The sequence below is a fragment of the Cervus canadensis genome, chromosome 6 (assembly GCF_019320065.1).
Source record: "Cervus canadensis isolate Bull #8, Minnesota chromosome 6, ASM1932006v1, whole genome shotgun sequence".
NCBI lineage: Eukaryota > Metazoa > Chordata > Mammalia > Artiodactyla > Cervidae > Cervus > Cervus canadensis.
Genome location: NC_057391.1, coordinates 40426763 through 40449378, shown reverse-complemented (window position 1 = coordinate 40449378; position 22616 = coordinate 40426763). Strand labels below are relative to the sequence as shown.

At 41.7% G+C, this 22616-nt stretch overlaps 1 protein-coding gene across 8 annotated transcripts in view; it reads left to right on the top strand.

The window, feature by feature from the left end:
• Nucleotides 1-20048, top strand: part of TRIM9 (tripartite motif containing 9) — a 116219-nt gene extending 96171 nt beyond the window's left edge. For 2 of the 8 annotated variants that reach the window (XM_043471656.1, XM_043471655.1), the window contains exons 8-13: nt 8122-8310; nt 10831-10872; nt 11294-11317; nt 12127-12430; nt 15556-15718; nt 17988-20048. In XM_043471656.1, coding sequence (XP_043327591.1) covers nt 8122-8310; nt 10831-10872; nt 11294-11317; nt 12127-12430; nt 15556-15718; nt 17988-18050 — 785 coding nt within the window. In that variant the 3' untranslated portion in view covers nt 18051-20048. The remainder of the gene's footprint in view (nt 1-8121; nt 8311-10830; nt 10873-11293; nt 11318-12126; nt 12431-15555; nt 15719-17987) is intronic. The other 6 variants (XM_043471661.1, XM_043471660.1, XM_043471658.1 and 3 more) reach the window with 5 other exon arrangements.
• The last annotated feature ends 2568 nt before the right edge of the window (nt 20049-22616 follow it).

The following is a 22616-nucleotide window of genomic DNA, read 5'->3' as shown; positions in this document are numbered from 1 at the left end:
TCTGCCATAAGGGTGGTGTCGTCTGCATATCTGAGGTTATTGATATTTCTCCTGGCAATCTTGATTCCAGCTTGTGCTTCCTCCAGCCCAGCATTTCTCATGATGTACTCTGCATATAAGTTAAATCAGCAGGGTGACAATATACAGCCTTGACGTACTCCATTTCCTATTTGGAACCAGTCTGTTGGTCCATGTCCAGTTCTAACTGTTGCTTCCTGACCAGCGTACAGGTTGCTCAAGAGGCAGGTCAGGTGGTCTGGTATTCCCATCTCTTTCAGAATTTTCCAGTTTATTGTGATCCACACAGTCAAAGGCTTTGGCATAGTCAATAAAGCAGAAATAGATGTCTTTCTGGAACTCTCTTGCTTTTTCGATGATCCAGCAGATGTTGGCAATTTGATCTCTGGTTCCTCTGCCTTTTCTAAAACCGGCTTGAACGTCTGGAAGTTCACGTATTGCTGAAGCCTGGCTTGGAGAATTTTAAGCATCACTTTACTAGCGTGTGAGATGAGTGCAATTGTGCGGTAGTTTGAGCATTCTTTGGCATTTCCTTTCTTTGGGATTGGGATGAAAACTGACCTTTTCCAGTCCTGTGGCCATTGCTGAGTTTTCCATGTTTGCTGGCACATTGAGTGCAGCACTTTCACAGCATCATCTTTCAGGATTTGAAATAGCTCAGCTGGAATTCCATCACCTCCACTAGCTTTGTTCATAGTGATGCTTCACAGGGTATTAAGTATATCTCAGAAGGCTTTATGGAATCACAATGTAAGTACTTCCCCCTCCCCTCACCAAATACTATGATAATAAGCCCTACTTCATTTTATGTAGAGCTTCTAAGAACTTTCTTCATTATCCTTTAAAAGATTCTGTAAAAATGATAGCAACGTGAAAGTCAGCAAATATTTTTAGGATACTGAAATTCAATGGAGGAATTGTATAAAAGCTATCCATTTTCTGTAAGGGCCTAAGGAAAACATAAGGATTCTTCTCCATTTATTCTAAGACCACTATATAGACTTTGTACCTCTGTACCCATCACTAGTGTCTAAACCTCTCTTCTGTTCTCTTGCTGTAGCATTCCAGATTTACTCTATGTTTTATTTTCTCATTGCTGCTTTAACAAATTACAACAAGGTTAGTAGCTTAAAACAACACAAATTTTTCACCTTACAATTCTAGAGGTCAGAATCTTAAATTAATTAGGTTTCACTGGGCTAGAAGTGAAGCATCAGCAGGACTGCATTCCTTGGAAGCAGTTCTAGGGAAGAATCTGTTCTGTTTCTTTTTCCAACTCCTAGAAACCACCTATATTCCTTGACTCATGGCCCCTTCCTCCATCTTCAAAGCCAGTAGCATAGCATCTTCCAGTCTCTTTCTGACTCTGATCCTCCCGTTTTCCTTTTATAAGAGATCCTTGTGATTAAATACCTTGGGCCCACCTTGGTAGTCCAGGATAATCTCCCATCTCAAGGTTCTTAATTTATTCAGATCTGTAAAGTTACCTTTGCTATATCAGGTGACATAGTCACAGATTCTTGGGGTTATGACATGGAAATTTTTTTGGCAAGTCATTATTCTTGCCTACCACACTCTGTGAGAAAAATATTATTCTTGTTATCCCACTTTACATATGGCAGAATGGAGCCCAGGAGAGGATAAATGATGTGTCAGGCCTGAGCCTTTCAGCTTCAATGCCCAGCACTGTGCATTTTGATGCTGACATGAGAACAGTGCTATTTGCACTCAACCAAAAGGAGGGAAAGAGAGAAAACTATCCTAAGTCTATTTGCTAGACGTCTGAAAACAGCTTGTAGAAGCAGTACTGTGTAGCTGCTTCACATATTCATCCAGAAACCCCAGGCAGAAATATGATTTTTAACACTTTCAAAGAGTCACATTAGAGTTTAATTCTAAAGAATAATATTCCTGCTTTAAGAAAAAGATGTGGGAATGGCTGTCATTCCTTAACACACACACACACATACACACACCTGCCCAAGCTGATATTTCTGCTTTAAGAAGGAGGCGTGGGAATGGCTGTCATTCCTTAATGCATACACACACACACACACACACACACACACTCTGAGGTTCTCCCCAGTGTAGACATTTTTCAGCTAGCAGTGACCAGTCGCTGCCTGAGAAGGAAAAGGATGTCAGAGCTGCATCTCTGAGGTCCTGGAAGGACCCCACCAAGTGAGATCTGGAACTGGGATACCTGCTCAGGTTGAAACCGAAAAGTTACTTATTCACAGAAGCTCTCAGCCCTCCAGATCTCGACTGTGCGGCCAAGTGGGAAGAATAATCAGTGATCGTGAGAGAATCAGGTTGTAGATAAGGCTGTAAATTCCAGCACTGCCCACACACAGGAGCTCAGAGCACAGAGAAAATGTGCTCTCAAGCATCCTCTTTCTTGAACATCCACAGGAGCCACCTGCCCAACACTTTCCAGGATTGTTTTATCTAATGACAGCTAAAGGGTTGGGATTCTTGAAATGATGTCTTAGAAATTGCTTTCTAAACGGGGGACATAGAAGAGGTTATTCATAAAGATTAAAATGCCCTTTTCTCCCCATTAGACTCTCAGCATCACAGTTCCCTTTCAAGTGTGATAGCACCTTCTCCCACACACCGTAGGAAATAACCCAGAGAATATTCAGTGATGCAGGCAGAATGTAGGCAGAGTGTAGGCCCAGCATGACCCCAGATGCCTTTGTTCACAATCTCTTTGCAGATATTTTATAGTAATTGGGGGCCGGGGTAGCTACTGCACTCTTAAACCTTGCTGCGCTAAGACATCCCCCATCCCACAGGAGAAGATGTAACCTTGTGGGAGAAAAAGAACCTCACCTGGTCTCAGCCCACCCATCCCATGTGGCCAGAATCCCAAAGGGTAGGGTGATGTGTTTGCCTTTCAATCTGTATCCACCACAGTCCCCAGAACTACTCTATATATAGATAAGAAAGATTCATCCTCAATATAATGCAGGGTTTGGAGAATGATAATTAGATCATCTACACAAAGCTGGGTCACCCCTGAGACCACCAATACATGCCCCATGGCCTATAGCATCAACCTTACATTTTATACATTTCCAAGGCACAAAACAGAGCAATGACCTTACCACCCCCAAAATTGTATCCACCAGGAATTGATCTGCCTGTGTCCTTATCCAGTCACATCACAGCTGGTAGTGTGACTTAAATGAGTTCCTTAATCTTTCTGGACTTCAGGGTTTTGTTTTTGTTTTGGGGGGCAGGGGGTTGGTTTTGTCTCCAACACTTTAAACTTAGATGATCCCTAAATTCTTTATAATGAATACACCCTGGTGTTCTTCAAAATTACTGCTGAAAGCTGTTAATTATTTCAGCAAATGCTATGAACAAGTGTAGCCACCTCCTGTATCCTCCAGGGGTGTAGTGGTTCTCAGAGGCTGCCTGTGATACTGAAAATGCAACACTAATAGGAATAGTTAATAAAGGATCAAATAAAGAACAGTGTATGGTCCACCGGAGATATTTCCTGTCTGCCTGTGCTTTACTCTTTCTGACTCTGAGCATCAGCCCACCACCTCCCCCCAAAATTGTGTTTATTTAGAAGAATATGCATTTCCAGGACAAATTCTTCAAGGTAGGTAAATCATACCTGAGCAAATTCGGGTAGAGTTTACAAAATCCAAAGTGAGAGGCATAATGATAGCTTTCAAAGCCCAGAGGAAAAAGAGATTTTGTTCCTTTTAATTTTGACAATATGTATGACATCCCAGGGAATTTCCTGATTTTTCATAGGACTGAATTGGATCCAAACCCTATTTTTGCTTCTGGGGAAAGCACTTTGTATCTGACCCTCTGGGGAGCAGTTTAGTCCTTCGGTATCTTTTGCATCCAATATTTTGTATTAATAGTTTCCTTGTAAATAATGACCTGATGTTCTAAACTGGAATGGAGGACTTGGTGACAGAGTGTGCAACTGTCCCAGGGTGGAAAGAGGGTGTTTCATTTCTTCTTTTAAAAGGAGCTTGTCAAAACAGATTTGCTTCTCACTTCTCAACTGCGATTAATGCTACACTTAAGAAAGATTAAAATACCACCTTTCATTATAAATTATGTACCAGTGGGACATAATTGTGACTTGGGGTGCTTATTAGATCATTTAAGGAAACTTCGCCTTCTTCATTCATTTCTTGGTCTCTTTAAAGTCCTCCCAACAAAAGCAAATTATTTTATAGCTTGTTTATAATTGAACTGGAACTCATCTTTAATGCCTCTTGTGCAACTCATAGTGACATATTTTGCCTTATTTTGCTCTGAAATACAACCATTTTGTTGAACTAGTGTCCAAAGGCTGCTTAAGTTATGAAGCTTTCCATACCAGACAGGACGATAACCAAGAATTCTACAAGAGCATAAAGGAAGCTGGGTTAATGTACATTGTCATAAGGAACCCCTGTCAATTTGCTTTTCCTCTTTGAATTCCAAAATTAACACCTCAAAGACTACACATTTCCAAAGAGTCTACAACAGCCATAGAAATCTCTAGTGCACTGTACATGTTGAAATCTGTCAAGAAATTCTGTCTTCAAAAGTGTAAAAATCAATAGTATAAGACAGATTTTCTCTAAATGTTTCCCATTTAGTTACTCAGTTCTAATACAGTGTCTGCTAATGAAAAAATAAAATAAATATTCAGTAAGTCAAAAAGAGGTACACCACTTAAATATCCTTTTTTTGCCTCATACCCAAAAGTCAGTAAATAATAAGTTTGGTCCCCAGTCAGTCTTTGCTTTGATAATCCTTGATTGTTTTTTTCAAGCAGAGGCCCCAACTCCAGAATCAACCAGTTCCAGGTGGAAAGGGAAAGTGGTCCAGGCAAAGACCAGAGGAGAATGACGGTCACTGACCGAGCTGAGGGAAAGCGTGTCCTGACACATTCCCATTATAAACATAGTCCCTCTCCCAGAGTTACTGATATGCCCAAAATTGCTACACCAGTATTCAGCTGGCATTGTTTTCCCTTGTTCTTTTGGCTAAACTGCTTTTGCTTACCAAAGCTCTTCAGCAGACAGGATCACTACATGTGATGAAACATAAGAAATTTAAAATATTTAAGGAGATATTTGTCTTTCTCTAGTGACCAATGTGTTAAAAATTAATAATAATTATCCTGAATATTAGCTATGACCTAAAACATAGCTTTATATCATGTATTCTGAAAAAAACTCTAACCCAATTCCTCTTTGTCATGACTAATAGAATTTTAATGGCTGAAAAGCCTTCTCCAGATCTCAGTAGTTATGCTTTGAGGGAAGGTAAGCAAGTGGGTTTACATCCTTTCTGCACCCCAGGGTATAAAACAGAATACACACCATAGCTGTGTGTGTACTCAGTGTGAGTTGTGTGATTTGGCTGAACATGGGTGTAGCATTACTGTTCCCAGTATTGTCTTATTGCCTTTGGTTCGTGTCTTTGAACATGTCCAGAGGGGCACGATGAGGAGAGTAAAGATTTGAGATCCATACCTTAGAATAAAGATTGGAAATCAATTCTATTTACCCCAGAAAAGTGATTATTTTTAAAGGAAACCGTGACTGCTCTTGAATATGGCCTCAGATAGTAATGCTACTCTTGAGAAGTAGGGCTCCCAAAGTGGTATATCCAGAACAGTGTAAGCAATAACTACAACAGAAGGGGGCTGCCCAGAGGCGATGAGATCCCTAACCTAGGGGACTTCAAGGGGAAGCTTATTATTGCTGCTCAGATGATATCAAGATAAGTGTCTTCCCTCTAAGACTCCTGCAACCTAAGGTATCATCAAGTGGTGTATATGACCTATAGGCGACTGACCTAACATTTGCACCCTGTGCCGAGGGAGAAAGGCACAGAGCATCTTGCTGGGATCAAGTGCTCTCTCTCTCTCATGCTCCATTTGGACAGTTTTCATAAAGCAGTAGGACATTTTTTTAAAAACTTCTTAGAGAAGATGGGGTAGGAGTACAAGGTAAGAGCCCAGCTGGTAGGGTATGGGAGACCACAGGAAAGAAAAACTCAGAGCAGAGATGGAATGATTGGGTAACATGGATATTAAGTAAGTTTGCCTGAATAGAGAACATGACTGAGAGAACTCAAGAAAACTGGGTCATCAGTAATGGTTCACATAAAAGGGTAGAAAAACTAACCATTTTAGTGTTCAGTTACTAACCCCATGAATGACCATAGCTGCCCTCAGCACCCATCCTGCAGAGTGGTCCCATCACCAACTCTAGGTGCTTCTTCCTGGTGCTGAGAATAGAAGAGGTGAGTATGATGGGGTTGGATTTGCTCCCCAAGTCTGGATATAGTACATGTCTCTTCACTGGTTTTCAGATGATTACTCAAGGGTTCAGTATATTCCAGAATTCATTTTATTATATATGTCCTTTTCCTTAATTATTGGAGCAACAAGCATTTTAAATATAATGAATTAATTGTTATCACCTGGTGAAAAATACATTTCTAAGAAAATTCTTGTTAAAAATATTTTACTGAGATAAATACAGTTGTAAACTCTCCCCCTAAAAGATGCCCATATTAGTTTGTGGTGTTGTGCAATTGTCTTTCAACTTTTTCTATTAAACTAAAAGACTAATTCTCTTTTGAGATAATTATAACTTAAATCATATCTTAACAAGAAATGGTCACACATACACATGCCAATTTACTCCAACCCTATGAAGTCTAGGTAGAAGAAAATTGGAATGTATTATTGGGAACACAATGCCTCAACTCCATAAACAGCAGTTCCTTTTCTCTGAAAAACTCATTTGTACTTATTAAGAAAAGAAAAAAAGATTCCCCAAAGCTAAAAAAAAGTAGCCTGAAAAGCTCATTTTAATGTTATAAGTTCAAAAATGAAAATGAGGCTGGGTTGGCAGTATTAAACTGAAACCTGCTAGTGCCCTGCTCTGAGCTTCTCAAATAGGATCCCATTCTGCACGCATATGCTACATTGAGCATGCATGGAATAGCATTTTGATAGAATAAGGATGTGTTCAATACAGAGGAACATGCTAATAAACTCAAACCAGAAAAATATTCCCAGGAACACTTTAGCCACCAAAACAAAATTATTGTTTCAGTGAGAAGAAATTTCCTTGGTGGTTTTGGAACTAGAATACTACCATCATGCTATCTGTATTTCCTGAGTTGTTACTATCAAATTGAGTTCTGAGAAGTCCCCAGTTGGTAAAACATGTGTGTCTGACCGGATCATTCTACAGCCTACAGCCACCTATTGTTTAACAAACGAGAAAGGAATGATTTCAGTAATTTAGAGGTGAGAAACTACCTCTAAATTACTTTAAATTCTAAAACTAGTTGAAGCAATTGATATGTCCTTACTAATATATATATATATATATATAGTATAATAGCCATCTTCATTCCAGACCTGACTATCTGAAAATAAAGACATTTTTGTCAATAAAGACCAATGTACCTCACCACTGCCCGTGATCGTTTATTCTTAGAGAACCAGAGATATTAAAGGGCACCCCTAAGAGCTGATCTTAATTCAGAAACAAAGATAAGGCTCCTTTCCTGGTTGCTTGTTCAGCCCACTGTCCTTCTCTGATTTAAAGAGCAAATCTTGAGTATGCTGCTATAGAAAAACCATCTTGTCCATTTAGAAACAGAAATTTATATATTTAGAGAGAAAAGGGAGCATATGGAACAGCATAGAGTTAGTAAAAACCGTCACCACCTAAATAGAAACCTTTTCAGAGACCACTGTTGTACAGATAGTAATACCCAATAGACGTGAAGAGGGTAAAGTGTTGATCTCTTGGTCATCAATGGGTAAATTTAAGGTTTCTAAGTTCAACTCTAAAAATATTTAATTAAAAGGAAACTTCCAATACTTTCTGTACCCATGAAAATCGAGGGAAAATGAAGACAATCGTTTGTTATGTTTGAAGTATCCTTTGGTTTGAGTTCTGTCCTGCCAAGAATTCCCTAAACCACATTGGCCTCTATGGGGTGGATGAGGCTTTGTGAAAATGCATTCGTGAGGCAGGTCTTGGGGAAGCGTGCACGGCAGGTGGCAGATTTCTGATCTCTAGTTTGCATTGATCTTACATTTAGACACAGACTCAGAAGAACAGACAGTCCCTTTTCCAGTGCCTTCGGAAAGATTGCCGCTCCGTAGAATGAGTCCTTTCTCCTCTACCCTTAATCTACAACCCAGCTTCCCCAGGAGAGCCTACTTTGATTTCCGATCCTCACCCCACCAGCTGAGCTTGCATTCCTCTTTACAGTCTCTCAATGCACCGGGTGAGCCGAGCTCGTCTGACCTTTCCTCTTGATCTCTGTGCCTTGAAGGCATCTCGGAAATACCTGTTTTGTTCTTGCTGTTCATGTGCGTGCGGAGGGCAGAGAGCTAATCTCTATGTCTGTGGCCTGCTTCCGGTATGAGGAGCATTTGGATGATGGGAGATTTGTGGCATTCTTGTTTGTGTGGCGTGAGGATTAACATCAAGCTGTGGTCAGTGTATATAATGGCATTGAAAAGTGATGAGTGAAGTTGTTCTTTTTGCACAAGCTGGTACCACCACCGTGGGAACCCTGCTCTGTCATCACATGCCATGGCGTAGCTCGCGCAGGTGCTGGCTGAGGGGAGGCTATGGCCTTAGTTTGGAGGTTTGCAACCCTGCTGTATCCAGGAAACCAGCTGTGTCTGGGAGACTGGATCAGTGCATCCAGCCTGGAGTGGTCTGATTAAACATAGACTCAAGAGATCTTTACTGGAAAAAGTAAAAAACTTGCCAACAGCAGAATGCATCATGCAAAGCAGGCAAACCAGAGAGTAGAAAGTGAAAGTCTTTTCTGCAAAAGCCTTGCTCACTGGTCAGACAGTCGTACTCAAGGCTGATTTTTTCTAAGCAGAGGGAAGGAACAATCACCAGCTAAATCAGAAAGCCGTAACTAGCCTCAGGCCCAAAGATGGGAGTCACGGAGAAGTCAGGCCTCCCGAAGTTTCCCACGGCAGAGAGGGTTGTGACAGGGTTTCAGGTTTCAAGTTGGACTAGTGATACTATTCCGTGAACTCTGTCTAGAAAATAGAATCTTAAAACGTCTAAGACGCAGACCCATTTGATCTCTTCAGGACTATATTGTAATCAGGGCTACACATGATGCACATTTTACATTTCCAGAGGCTTCTTTTGTTTGTTATTTTATTCTGTTTGCTCATCCCACATCCTGGAATGAAGAAGGCCACAGCATGACAGTGCAAAAAGGATGCAGGGACTTCAAGCTCTCTTAAAATGACTGTTTTTCTTTGTGCTTTTATGTTTCTTCTTGTTTCTCTGTGCACTATTGGCTTTTAAACATGCTTTGTTATGGAACTCTTCACTTGTGTCTAATGTACTGAAATATTGTTATAGTCTTTGTAGTGTATATTGTCTGAAAAATAAAATGAAATGTGGGTTTGGGGATATTTGATGGCTGTATTTGACACCATTGTTGTATCGTTGAACCTTAAATGTACGATGGTGTATTTAAAGTAGTGTAAAAAGATTTCAGAAAACTTGTTTTGAAAATGATTTGCACAAGGCATGATTCATTTAAAAAATTTAAAAGCCCTATTCACATTCTGCAGATTTATTTCCAGAGCTGGATGAGATACAGTTTTAAAATTCCATGTGTTCCATACTCACTAAGTTCTCACCTGTGAGTAGGAATTGAGATAATTGATAGAAACTAAACGACTTAGCAGTAGCAGTGGCAGCAAACATAAGTAATCAGCCATTTTTGCATAGGAATTCATCTCAGAGAAAAATAAAGTAACCAAAAGTAAAGTCATAGTCTTTACATTTTGTTTTTAATTCAATCATTAGTCCCTTCTAAGGTGTTTTCTTAATTCTTTTAAAATTCTTTCAATTCAGTGGATTATCCTTAATTTAGCACATACAGGCCTTACTGAGTTGAAAAAAAAATTAAATGATCCTTTCTAGGAGATGTCCTGGTGCTCATCAAAAACACATTTCAGCCACTAGCACCACTTTAAATTGTAGTTCACACGCCTTTGAACATTTAAGACTAGAATGCTTCATTCACCCTGATGAAGCCTCTCATGGAAGAGGTAAGAATATCCAAATATTAAGGAAGGGGGAGGTGGGTGCAAGAGTTCCACAGGTGATTCTAATGTATCTCTGAGGTCACTCCACCCCTGTCAGCCCCCATGCCGGCTCCCCTCCCTTAGGTGAAAAGGATGATGTAGTAAAACAATCTAAGAAAGAGAGGAGGTCATTTTTGTCTTTATTACATTTATTTCATGTCATTATTAATAATTACCAGATGTCTTTATTAACATATGGATTGCACCACATATTTAATTCTATAATTATCATTTGACTCGGGCCCAAGTCACAATAAAGGCCTTTTTGCACAACCAGAGTTAGAAGAACATGGAATAGTGATGTAGAATGGAGCTTTATCAAGATTCAGTGATTTCTCCACTTCAATTGGATGAATTTTTCTCATTTTCTTCTGAATATGAAAACTTTAATGGAAAAGGTTAAACTTAGAAGACAATAAAAATTTAAGCTCTACAGTTTAGAAACAATTGGAGGAGACTTTATTAAATTAAAAAAAAAAAAGATCTACTATTCATTTTGAAAGAGCAGAGAAGCAGTTTTTACTCCAGCAAGTAAACTAATATAAAAAGGGCTTTGGTTTTTCATGAATCAGGCCTCTGGTGACTATTCAGCCGGTGCTTTTTATGTGTATACAAATAATCTTTATTGACTTGGTTGTTGTTTCATAGCTTTGATGTGTAGTATCTCTTTATAGGATGCAATTTTGAGACACAATCTGCATCTTACTCTCAATTAGGCAAGTATACCTATTGTAATTGTTATCTTTTACTTATGTGCTTGGTATGCTCCATTCCCTTCACAAAATAAATGGTAGCACCTTATTCTATGTCAATAAAAATTGTTGAATTGTCATTCAAATCCCACTATAGCAATTTCTCTCATACTTAGAAAAAATTGAAAAGATGCCTGTATTTTTAAATTTTGTACCTCAAAGAAGATTACTTCCCCCCAGATTTCTTGTACAACAATGCAAGCACTCATTATAAGCAGAAAACTTGTGGGCAAAAGGTACTAATCAGACCAATGGTTATAGTGTATGCAGTTTTAAACTTAGCCCTTTTTTGGTGTTAGTCTATCAAAAGAGACGTGTATTCTTATCAGTGTCAATTTTGCCTCCTATTTCTCTCTCCCATGCCTTTCACTTGGAATGACAACAGTTGACATTAAAAAGCTGTTGGCAGGTATGGAATAACCTTATTCTGTTACCAATAGCAAAGACCAAAATGCATGTGAGGTGGTTCACAAGTTTGATAAATCAGCAATTCTGTCTGTCCGGAGGAGGTTCTTGGTAGGTGGCATTTAAAACCCAGGCACAGCACTGTATACAAAGACATCATTCCATCTGCACCTAATCACCGATACTTTTTACATGTTTTAGGAGTAACACGCACACTGTATTTGTGATGAAAGAAGCAACCAGGCTTACATCCAAGTCTCAATCACTCGTGAGAATTAGTTTCTGTTGCTGATAGCTCCAAAGTTTCTGAGTTTTCATTAACACTGAGGAAATTTTCAAAACAACTAAATTGAGCACTTCTGTGGAAGGAGTATTTCCGTATTTCACTGAGTGTGTTTTATCCCTCCTCCATCTAGGACTCTAGTTACTAGCCTTCCCGTCTCAGGGTTACACAGGCCTCTTAGTGCATCCCTCTTCCCTTATGTCTCTGGTGTACTGTTCTGCCAGTCACTGGGTGAAGGGACTTGATGCCACTTCACTCCCGGATCACCTGGTTGGGAGTGCAGTCTGAGCCAGGTAACCCCTGCTGAATCGGTCGTGTGTCATCCATCTGTTTCTGGGTGCAGAGAGCCCCAGCCCAGGACGTGCCCCCTGTCTGCTCACTCATGGCCCCTTCTGGCTCTGGACACTTCCTTCCCGCATGGAAGCATGAAAATGGGACAAAACACTCCTCTCCTGCCCAGGAGTAATTGACGGTGTGAACTCGTTGGGTCCATCTTAGTAACCAACCACCCTCCCCTCTGTTGTCCCCAGTGGCCTGGTTTGCTTTCGACCCTGGCTCGGCACACTCTGACATCATCTTCTCCAATGACAACCTGACTGTGACCTGCAGTAGCTACGATGACCGCGTGGTGCTGGGGAAGACCGGTTTCTCCAAGGGCGTCCACTACTGGGAGCTGACAGTGGATCGCTACGACAACCACCCCGACCCTGCCTTTGGCGTGGCTCGCATCGATGTGATGAAGGATGTGATGTTAGGAAAGGACGACAAAGCTTGGGCAATGTATGTGGACAATAACCGGAGCTGGTTCATGCACAACAACTCGCACACCAACAGGTACCCTGCAGCCCCTGCAAGCAAGCCTTCTTCAGGTTGGCTTCTGGTCCAGAACGATAGCCCAAGTTCAGAGACCTATTAAGTAGACAACATGAAGGAAGTCGGGCAGACCATCTTGATTAAGTAGACCTTCTACTGCTCTTAGCCAAGTCCATCCTGGTGTTTTGCTTTTTGCATAATGACAGGGACATGAGCACTTTCTTAGACCCCTCATTGCTGTATTCCACTTAGGGCTGCAAACTAAGAATCCTCATGAATATCCATTATAGAAAAACATTCCAGGATTCTAAAACACAGTCTTACAACTTACCAGAAAAGCACTTGCGTACAAGATACTCAGTTTTCTGAACATCAGCTTCCAAATCCACCAATTAGGAAAATCATATTTTTCCATGCAGAAATGCTCCCATGATTAAATGAGACATGCAAAAATGCTTCCCATCAAAGGCATCTGAAAATAGAAGCCACTGTCTTATCATTATTATCAGTACCACTGTTCAGTGGTATTGAGCACTTTAATTTAAACTAAATCTTATGGGTTTATTTAAATTTATGATATATTTAAATCTTATGGATGCCAGTTTGGATAGTTGAAGAACCCTCTTATTAATATATGGATTCAGAGCAGCCAGTTTGCTGGGGAAAGAGAACACAGGAATTGTTTTAGGTTTTCCTTTACCACCAAAATCTAGGCAAGTATAATTTAACTCATACTATAATATTTTCTCTAGACTTCCTTTTTCATTTAGTTTGTGTTTTCTTCCTCAAATGTATTTTTCACAAATTTCATAGGTAGAAAAGTGTCTTTTAGGAACCTGGTCCACCTTATTCTCAAATACATCCCCAGGCTACATTCTTATTGGTGTCTGGAATGGGGATGTGGGAGACTACAGCTGTATTCAGTCAGAAGGAAAGTGAGTCGGGCGGAGGTAGGCAGTGGGCTCCACTGTCTCAGCTTTCTCTCTGTGCTGGTCACTGCCTCTCTTCTAGCCTCCTAGGGCCTCCACTTCCTCTTCCCTTGGATGGTGCCTCTACATCTGCATTCAGTCATGCTTCGTTCACTGTCCCTTGACATGAGCTCTTGTTGCTGGCCAAAATCGTGGCCTTCTCTGCCCACCAAAGCCGGATGAAAAATACGGAGACAGAGTTTGGAGGAAATAGAAAGGTGGCTTCAAATTCTCAGCCACTGGAAAGGGGAACACAGTAGGCTCACGCCTCCCCCACCATAGGGAGTCTAGGGGCTTCTATACGATGAGGAACAAAGGTATTAGGATCTTGATTCTTCCTCTTGCATTGTTTCAAAGACAGTCATTCTGGCTGGTGTCAGTAACCCAGTAACTGAGTCTGGCAGTCCCATGGCTCTGTGGCCTTCTTTCTGATGTGTAACTACAACGGGAAGGGTGTTATAAGGGTAAACACCAGATAGGGGATGTATGCAGCACAGAGTCAAAGGAAAATAGGTGTGAAGTGTAGCTCCTGCAGAGTTAGGGGGCAAAAGAAGCAAACTTACAGACCTACAGAGTTAGGAGCAGTTGAAGTGAAAAAAAAAACTAGGACTGTTCAGGCCTGCTCACTGTTCTCTTTATCTTCCTGGTTCTCAGGAACAGGAAAGAAAAAGACTCACTCCTCATTTTTACCCTTTTCACTGCAACACACACATGCCATTCCAGCCTAGTCTCAAATCCTACTATGCGTAGATAAGCTGTTACCTTCAGCGATTCACATTTGAGGGACCCTCTGTCGCCAGATCCCTGATGCCATCACCTGTGTACCCCACTTACTTTTCCCTTTCAACTTCTTTATTTTGGAATGAAGGGGTAATAACGCAAGTGCCGTACTATGCAGAGAAATAGTTTTTTAAAGCAGAACATGTCTCCTTGCATGTAAACTGCATGTCACCAGGGCCGTCATTACTGAAACTGAGAAATTGCCAAGACGCAATTGATATTGTGTTTTTAACATATTTAATATATATTGTGTTTTTAAAAACTGTGCGCAGTCTGTGTTCTGCATCCCAAGGGGAAAAGAAAAACAATCTCACATGTCTGTGAAGCTAAAGTTCAGTACTGCTAGATCTCAGTGAGGAGGAAAAGGACAAATCTGATTATCCAGGCTTAACAGCTTTTATGAAACCATCAGTTAAAGCATAAGACACAATTTGTTTCCAATGACAATCACTCCAGCTCCTACAGTATAATTATTTCACCTTACAGAGAGGAGATTCCTCTTCTTCAATGTTGGCATTTTACAGAGAGCTTCTAGCTTCTCAATTAAATTTCAGTATGCCCCAAATTCCTATCTTTCTGGAATGAGTTTTTCTGGTTAATGGATAGCATGAGCCCCCAGATCCAATTTTTCAGGCCTGTGTTCTAGGTTCAGCTTAAGTGCCTCTTTACTTTGACTTTCAAATTAAGTCATTTTGGATTGAATGATGCTTAATTCACAACTTGAGACACAGCTCTAGGCAAAGTTCTGATAGCCTAAAGGCTACTTTTTGTTCCTGGCGCTTGATGCTTGTGACTCCATGTGGACACTGTGTGTGAAGGGGTTCACTCTTAGCAACAGCAGAGCAGCGCAGTGAACCTGTGCATTCTCAACGGAGGCGTGAGAATTGGTTCAGGGAGCAAGCAGATCTTACTTTTTTATATACATGGGCTTCCCAAGTGGCGTGAGTGTTAAAGAATCCGCCTGCCAGTGCAGGAGACTTTTCTATATAAAGCAGGAGACATAAGAGACGTGGGTTTGATCCTTGGGTGGGAAGATTCCCTGAAGGAGGGCCTGGCAACCAACTCCATTATTCTTGCCTGGAGAATCCCAGAATCCCATGGACCGAGGAGCCTGAAGGGCTGTGATCCATAGGGTCACAAAGAGTCAGACATGACTAAAGCGACCGAGGACAGCACAACACAGCTATACATACAGCACATGAGAAGATAAACAGTATATCTGTGGCATTAAAATTGTATGTGAGGCAGGGTCACTAAGAGGAAAAAATGTGTTAAAAGGTTCCGGGGGTAGGGAATGATAATTTTAAACAGGTTAAGAAATACTGGTTTAACCATGCAAACAGGGCGCTTCTAGAAGGAGGATGGGCAAGTGAAACCCCGTGTTTTCTTTTTCCACAGAACTGAGGGAGGGATCACAAAGGGGGCCACGATTGGGGTCCTCCTCGACTTCAATAGAAAAACCTTGACGTTTTTTATCAACGACGAACAGCAAGGTCCCATCGCGTTTGAGAACGTGGAGGGCCTGTTCTTCCCGGCCGTCAGCCTCAACAGGAACGTGCAGGTGAGCGGCTGCTCCATTTGTGAGGCTGCCCACGGGTCGGTGAGCTTAGGCCCCACCTTGGAGAGCCCAGACCAAGACGCGGAGGAGAGGGGGGTGCGGGGCAGGACGGACGTGACAAGGGAGATAATTCCAGACCAGCAGAAGCCTCTTCATTATATTTAGACACAGTTTGGTGAACAGCAGAGGGGGAAACTGGGATTCTCTGGTGGCAGGCTAATGACTGTCCTCCTGAGCCCTAGATTCCTCTCTGGTGGAAAGGAAACTCTTGAACCCGCTGGCCTGAAAGCAAATGAAATGACTGTCGCAAAGCCCCAGGAGTGCCTGAGAAGTGAAGGTGTGAGCCTGAAGTGCTAACAGGATGCTTAGAAATCTGGGGCATCTCCACTGCAGTCTTATCGCTTTTGTTAGGGAGAGAAAACATAGTCCCTGCCTGCAAGTTAGTAATGATTTTTTGTAAATAGAAACAACAGGGTTTTCTGATTTGCTCATTCAATAAATATCTACTGAGTACCTTTGATATGTCAGGCACTATTGAAGTATTTTAAGTATTGTTGCTTATCAGTGAAAACACAAAAATGAAAATCTTGCCCTCTTAGAGCTTGCATTCTAGTTACAAGAGACAGTAAATAATAAGCACAGTTATAAGCTGTGTTAATTATATAATATATTAGAAGGCAGTATTGGAAAAGACCCTGATGCAGGGAATGATTGAGGGCAAGAAGAGAAGGGGGTGACAGAGGATGAGATGGTTGGATGGCATCACTGACTCAATGGACATGAGTTCGAGCAAACTCAGGGAGATAGTGAAGGACAGGGAAGCCTGGCGTGCTGCAGTGCATGGGGTCGTAAAGAGGCAGACACGACTTAGCAAATAAACAACAGCAACAACAAGGCAATATGCAGTGGAGAGAAGACAAGGAAAGGCTAGGGGACCAACAGTGCCAGGGGAGGGAGGGCAGTGGCAGTCTTAAACAGGGTGGTCAGCATAGGTGGGCCTTATTGCAGTCACTGGTGAGCTGAGCCTTGAAGGAAGTGAGGGAGTGAGCTGGGTAAGGCTTTCCGGGCAGAGGGAACAGCCAGGACAAAGTTTCTAAGATGTGAAGGGCTTCACACAGGCAAAGAGGGGCCAGGAAACCACAGCTGGGGCAGATGGGGGGCGGTTGGAGAACAGATCAGGGCATGCGAGAGGAGGTGCCCTACCAGCCACTGCTGAGATGGGAGCGCTCACTTCCATCTTGAGCTGGAACTCGACACTGGCTGTGAACTTCACTCAGCAAATGGCTGCCAAAAGATAGGGCTTAAGCATCAACACAGTGCTCGTTATTTTTGTTGCATACAGAATTACCATCCTGGGAGCTATTTTAAAAAATGATTGTTATTTATCAGTATGTTCAGTAGAAGTGACTGCAACCCAGTGACTGCCCTTCTCTCTTGCTGCAACTTGATGGGTTTTTCTGGAAGGCTGAAATCTAATCCATCAAGAGTTTGGCTCTACATTAGACCAAAGAAAGCCACAGATTTCCCTAGAAGTGTGTTTTGGAAAACACTCATTCAAAGTTTTCCGCTTTTCTAGCTGTTTCCCTTGCAAAGACTATTATATTCAATGCTCTTTAGAGGTTTCTGGGATGTTCTGAGTATCTTCAGAGAAAGACTCTTAGACTGGGGAAGACAGGGACAAGGTAGAGAGAGATGACAGACAGCACTGCCTGAAATGGTTCTAGCCTGATTGGTACAGCCGTCCACTGAGGTCTGAGGTTAGACAGAAATCAGTGAAATAGTTTAAGTGCCCATGTCTCCTCATTCTTGGCAGTCATCTAGGCCATCCGAAAGTGAAAGGCTTATCCTAACTGAAATAACTAGGGGACAAATAATAGGGGAAGGGTTGTCTGCTCATCTGTTCTCTATCCATGGATATGGCAGTGACCATTGCAATGTGGCCAGCAGGCTTTGCTACCTGCAAATCAATGCCTCTGTCTTCAGTCATGAGGAACACAATCTCCCCAGAATTCTTTGAAGAGGCAGGTGAATTCAAATCATATTATCAAGTGTCTCCAGGATCAGGGAGCCCAGCATGGTGGCCAGGTTCTTAGTACAGGCTGAATTCTACTGGAGTTCTCTGTGATGTCTACTAGAATAGATGTTACAGGAAAGTGAACAGATCCCTTGCTGAGTTAGGAACAAGCCCACTGTGCCCTGGGGAGGGGGTGCAGTTGTGGAGGTGGGGGGGTGCTCCTAAAGTGCCTCCAGGACTCACAGTCTCTTCCCCTAGGTCACGCTTCACACGGGGCTCCAAGTCCCCGACTTCTACTCCAGCAGAGCATCAATAGCCTAAGAATGTGCCATGGAGGCGCCAGCTGCCTGTTCTTACCTCCCGCCTGAGAGTGACCGCAAGGAGCTCAGCCAGACCTGGAGGGAGAGAGAAGGAGAAACGCTGGTCCTCATACCCACAACGCCCCCACACACACCCTTCCCCTCCAGCCTCTCTACTGCTGTAAAGCCTGCTTTCTCTTCCATAGTCAGCAGTTCTAACCAACAGAGGACCTAGACAGCCCACCGTGTCACTTTGTTTCCAAACCCAGATTTTGCTTTTATTTACATTACTTTTTTGTGTAGGTGAGTTATCTTTTGTTTTTCTTCCGATCGTGTCATTGGTGACTTACAAACTGGCACTGCCAAGAGAAAATTCTCCTAATAACTTTTTTCTTAAGCTCTCTGTCAAAGAGGTAGGTGGTAGGGAGAGGTAGGGAAGAATGAGCTGAACTTGGAGCTTGCCATTTACAATGTTCTTGAGTGTTCTTGCCCTGTGACCTCTCATGCAGCGTTACCTCTGCATAGCTAGTCTTTTCAGCAATGAAAACTTTTACTATCCATTGAAGCACAAAAATGATAGCTACACAACTGCATAGAGGTTCATAGCAGTGTAGGCTCAAAGGACATCTGGGTCATTAGGACGGGTCAGAAACCCTGGTCACTGATTGAAACTGGAAAGTCTCTAAACATAGGCAGGCCAGGGGACTTCATGATTTGGTTCATTTATTTATCACAAGTTTTTAATTGAGAACCTATTATGGACCAGACACTGTTCTAGATGCTGGAGACACAATAGTGAGTACACAGGTGTGGTCTCTGCCCTCCTGGAGCTTATATTGTCCCAGGAGAACAAACCAAAAATAAAATTATTGCAAACTGTTGCTAGTACTAGAAAGGAAGTAAAAAGGGCCAAAGATGCTCATTGGCAAGATCTTTCAGATCCCCCAGAATGATGCTAAAAATCCATACAGTCTGGCCATAGCACCAGAAACATACCAACTCAATGCCTTTCTAACTGTGCTATTTTAATTATGGTACCTGCTGCCATTCATCACAAAGCCCTTCTTTAGTATGATGTCAGCATTCTTATTTGTTAATGCTGCAGTGATACTAAGCCTTAAAAACTTAATGTGAAAAAAAAAAGTAACAACCAGAAGGAGGAGCTCTCATTCTCTGTAATGGGGGATCTTAAATTGCAGCTCACAGCATTCCATTCTCAGGATTAATGCGCTTGTCTCCATTTAGACTCACTTTCTGTGCCTGTCACAGGTGAACTGTCCATCCGCTCAGCTGCCATCACAACCCACCTTTCTGGACTAGTTCAATTAATGTTTGGAAGGAAAATGAAATTGTAGGTCACTGCTCTGCTCTTAACAGAGATAATAGCAAAATAGCAGAATAATAAACTTATTACTTCCATGTAGAGATAGACCTATATAAGTAAGCTTCCTTTCAGACTCTTTTGTTTGACATGAAGTTTTAGAAAATGTTGGACCTTGAAAGAAGTTCTGGTTAGTTGTCTAAATATTTGCCAGGGAGTCAAGAAATTCACCAAGAAAAAAAGAAAAAAGTAACAAAAGAAAAGCAGTAGGATTGGAAAGCTAGCAAATTAAAGTTTGGGCAAAAAGTAATATGTGTAAATAGCTAATAGTTTACTTTTGTGCTTTATTTAGATTATTTCTATCTGCTATGGTGTTTTTCTAATTAAGTGTACCTAATTTATTGAATGGGTGCTATCCTGTTTGTGTCCACCTTGGTTTTTCTTGGCTACAGAACCACTCTGTTGCAGGCCAACACTCATTTGATATTTGATTTACTCTCCAATGAGACTTGATGGCTGGGCCGCTGTAGACTCATAGTTACTCTTGTTCTTTATTAAATTCATCCTGCTAATTAGATTTCTAGTGACTGGTAACACGTAGTTTACACAGAATTGCAATTATAGATACATAGAGCTCCTGTACTAGAAAAAAAAATGGATATTTCTGGTGTACCAATAAATGATTTTTATGAGAGAACATTTTATGTCTCTTTAGAATATCATAGTTTTTTTTGCCTATTTGGGATGACAGTTCGCCTTTGTCAGAGCAATATTTCTTCAGCAAAGTGTCATTGGAAGGTCCCCCAGGACTGGGGAAAGCACATGTACTTCATCCCATCTCCTCAGGAACCTGGCATTGTCTCCTGGTGGTACTGACCTCCTCAGTCTTAACTTCATATAAAATATTAATAGTTGATGCCGTTAAGGTTATGCCTCCAAACACTGGGGACTTACTTTAACAAACTTGCTCCTAGAAGAGCCACAAACTTGTCCTGCAAGATAGTGTCACTAACTTTTTCAAACTTGGTTCCTTCACCGTGTCTTAGAGTGGCTAAGCAATACGATTGTTTTTAAATAATTACAACATTGCTCATCTCCCTTGTTTTTTAGCCTTTTAAAATGAACTGCCTTGGGTTTATATTAAAAGAAAAACATCATCTAAAAAGATGTTGAAAGCATGGCTTAAATCCATTTCACCTGCCTTCACTAATCTAGATTGTTCGAAGACTTGCAAATCTTCCAAGCAGTAAGCAGCCTAAACTGCAAGATGTTTGTGGCAGTTGTTTTCCAGGAACTTGGCATCAGCTATGTCAAGTTGGAACTGAGCTTATTAACACCGGATGGGACCACCGACCGACCCCTCAACTGGGCATGTGCAGGCAGCTGTCCCCTTGGTGACCTTTTGACAACAGAGGGCTGTAATTAGTTACACCTGGGCAGAATGACTGTTATCACACCTTTTGGCAATCACCTTCCCCCCACACACCCCTCCATGTGCCCCATACCCCCCACATGCCCGTCCCCATGCCCTTCAAGCCCTATGCCTCAGTCCAAACTTCTTCCTTATCCCCTAAATACCCCAAGCCCCTTGCCTTTGGTTGGGAGATGGGTTTAAGATTTGTTCCCCTGTTTGCTTTGCTGGAAACCTCAGCATTTTGGTTCACTGTGCTTCAGGCAAGATGAACCTGGTTCCATAACAATTCGGTCCATCCAGATTCTAATCTCTGAATGTAACCTCTGACAGCAGGAGCTTCTGCTCTGTATCCATCTGGGTTTCTGCTCTCTTCTTTCCTCACTCTCTACCCTGTTACTTTGTTCTTGTTCCTCTATTGGCCCTATCTTCTGGTTTTCTGCCTTTCTCTCCTCTAACTACTAGGATGCTTTAGCCATGTTTTAATTTTTCCCTGGTGCTAAGGTTAATAGAACTTCTGATCCCCTGCCTATTTCCTCATAGGAGTGATTAAGTGATTTTCAAGAAATCACCCTATTTTCTGGAAATGAGATCCTCTTTTTATGCCTCTACTGTGTGCACTTATCTTTTGCCCATCTACTTAACTCACTGACAAGAAAGAAGGGCTTTCTACTGAGTCGGAATTTCTGATTATGAATCAAAGAAACTATAGTAATTAAAGAAGTGCTTGGGTCACACTACCTTATAATTTATATGAACATGCTGAAGATATCTGCATATATTCTTCAAATATATAAGCCAGCTACTTCCACTGAGACTGGTGTTTAGGGAACCTCGGTTCTGACATGATATATCACACATAATTGAGGCTACCTAAATCATGTCTTTCTGAAGAATCAGCTTTTTGGATACACACAGAATTTGGAGTATCAAAACAGAGTGAACACTGGAAGTTCCTAATTACACAAGCAGAAAACATCAGCCTGGTCCTTTGAACTAGTAGCTCCGTTCTGCTGCAGATGTGCTAAAAAAAAAAGCTGCAGGTACAGAATCAGATATCACAGAATTAGATAGTGGTGATGGTTGCATAGCCTTATAAACATATTAAAAATCACTGAGTTGTACACTCTAGAGGGGCGAGAGACCACGTTGGACATGACCGGGACTCTCCTTATAGCCTCCCTCATTACCTAACGGTCTGGGTTCCTATCTCCCCAAACCTGTCCTCTGAAATAAAGCCCAAGGCAGAAGCGGAGGGCCATTGAGGACTGAGAAACCAAACTCCTGGCCTGACTTTTTCTTCCTCTTCCCATATTCCCTTCCCCTTGCTATGTGGTGAAGATTGCCTGTACCTGTTGTTCTTGGACCTCCTACCATGGACTTTAACCAGCCCCCTTCCTGAGGACCACAGTGCTGGGGAGAGTAGAAAACCCGGCTGCCACTAAGGAAACAATTCAAAAGTAGCTCTCACATACCCCCAGTGGGTATGAATCTTGCCCACGTTTCTTTTTTCCTTCTCCCAGCAGGTAGAAATAAGCATTTATGGTGAAATCTAAAAGGGTTAATGTTTTGGTTGGTGTTCTTACCCTTCTACCCCCCCCCAATATTTTTTTTATAAAATTCTCTAAGTAATGAGGATAAATTAGGATTTCATTAGCAAGCATGGCTGAATAATGTTCAACTTCAATTACCTTTTAACAACTTACAAACTGCCTTTTGATGTATGGCCACAATTTTTAATGTGTATGATGAAGGAAACCATAAAGCTATAGAAACCACCTTGATGAGAGAAACTTCATGAAGATATAGACCAGTGAGTTGTTCTCCACCCTGGCTTAAATTCTCCAGGAAGAACA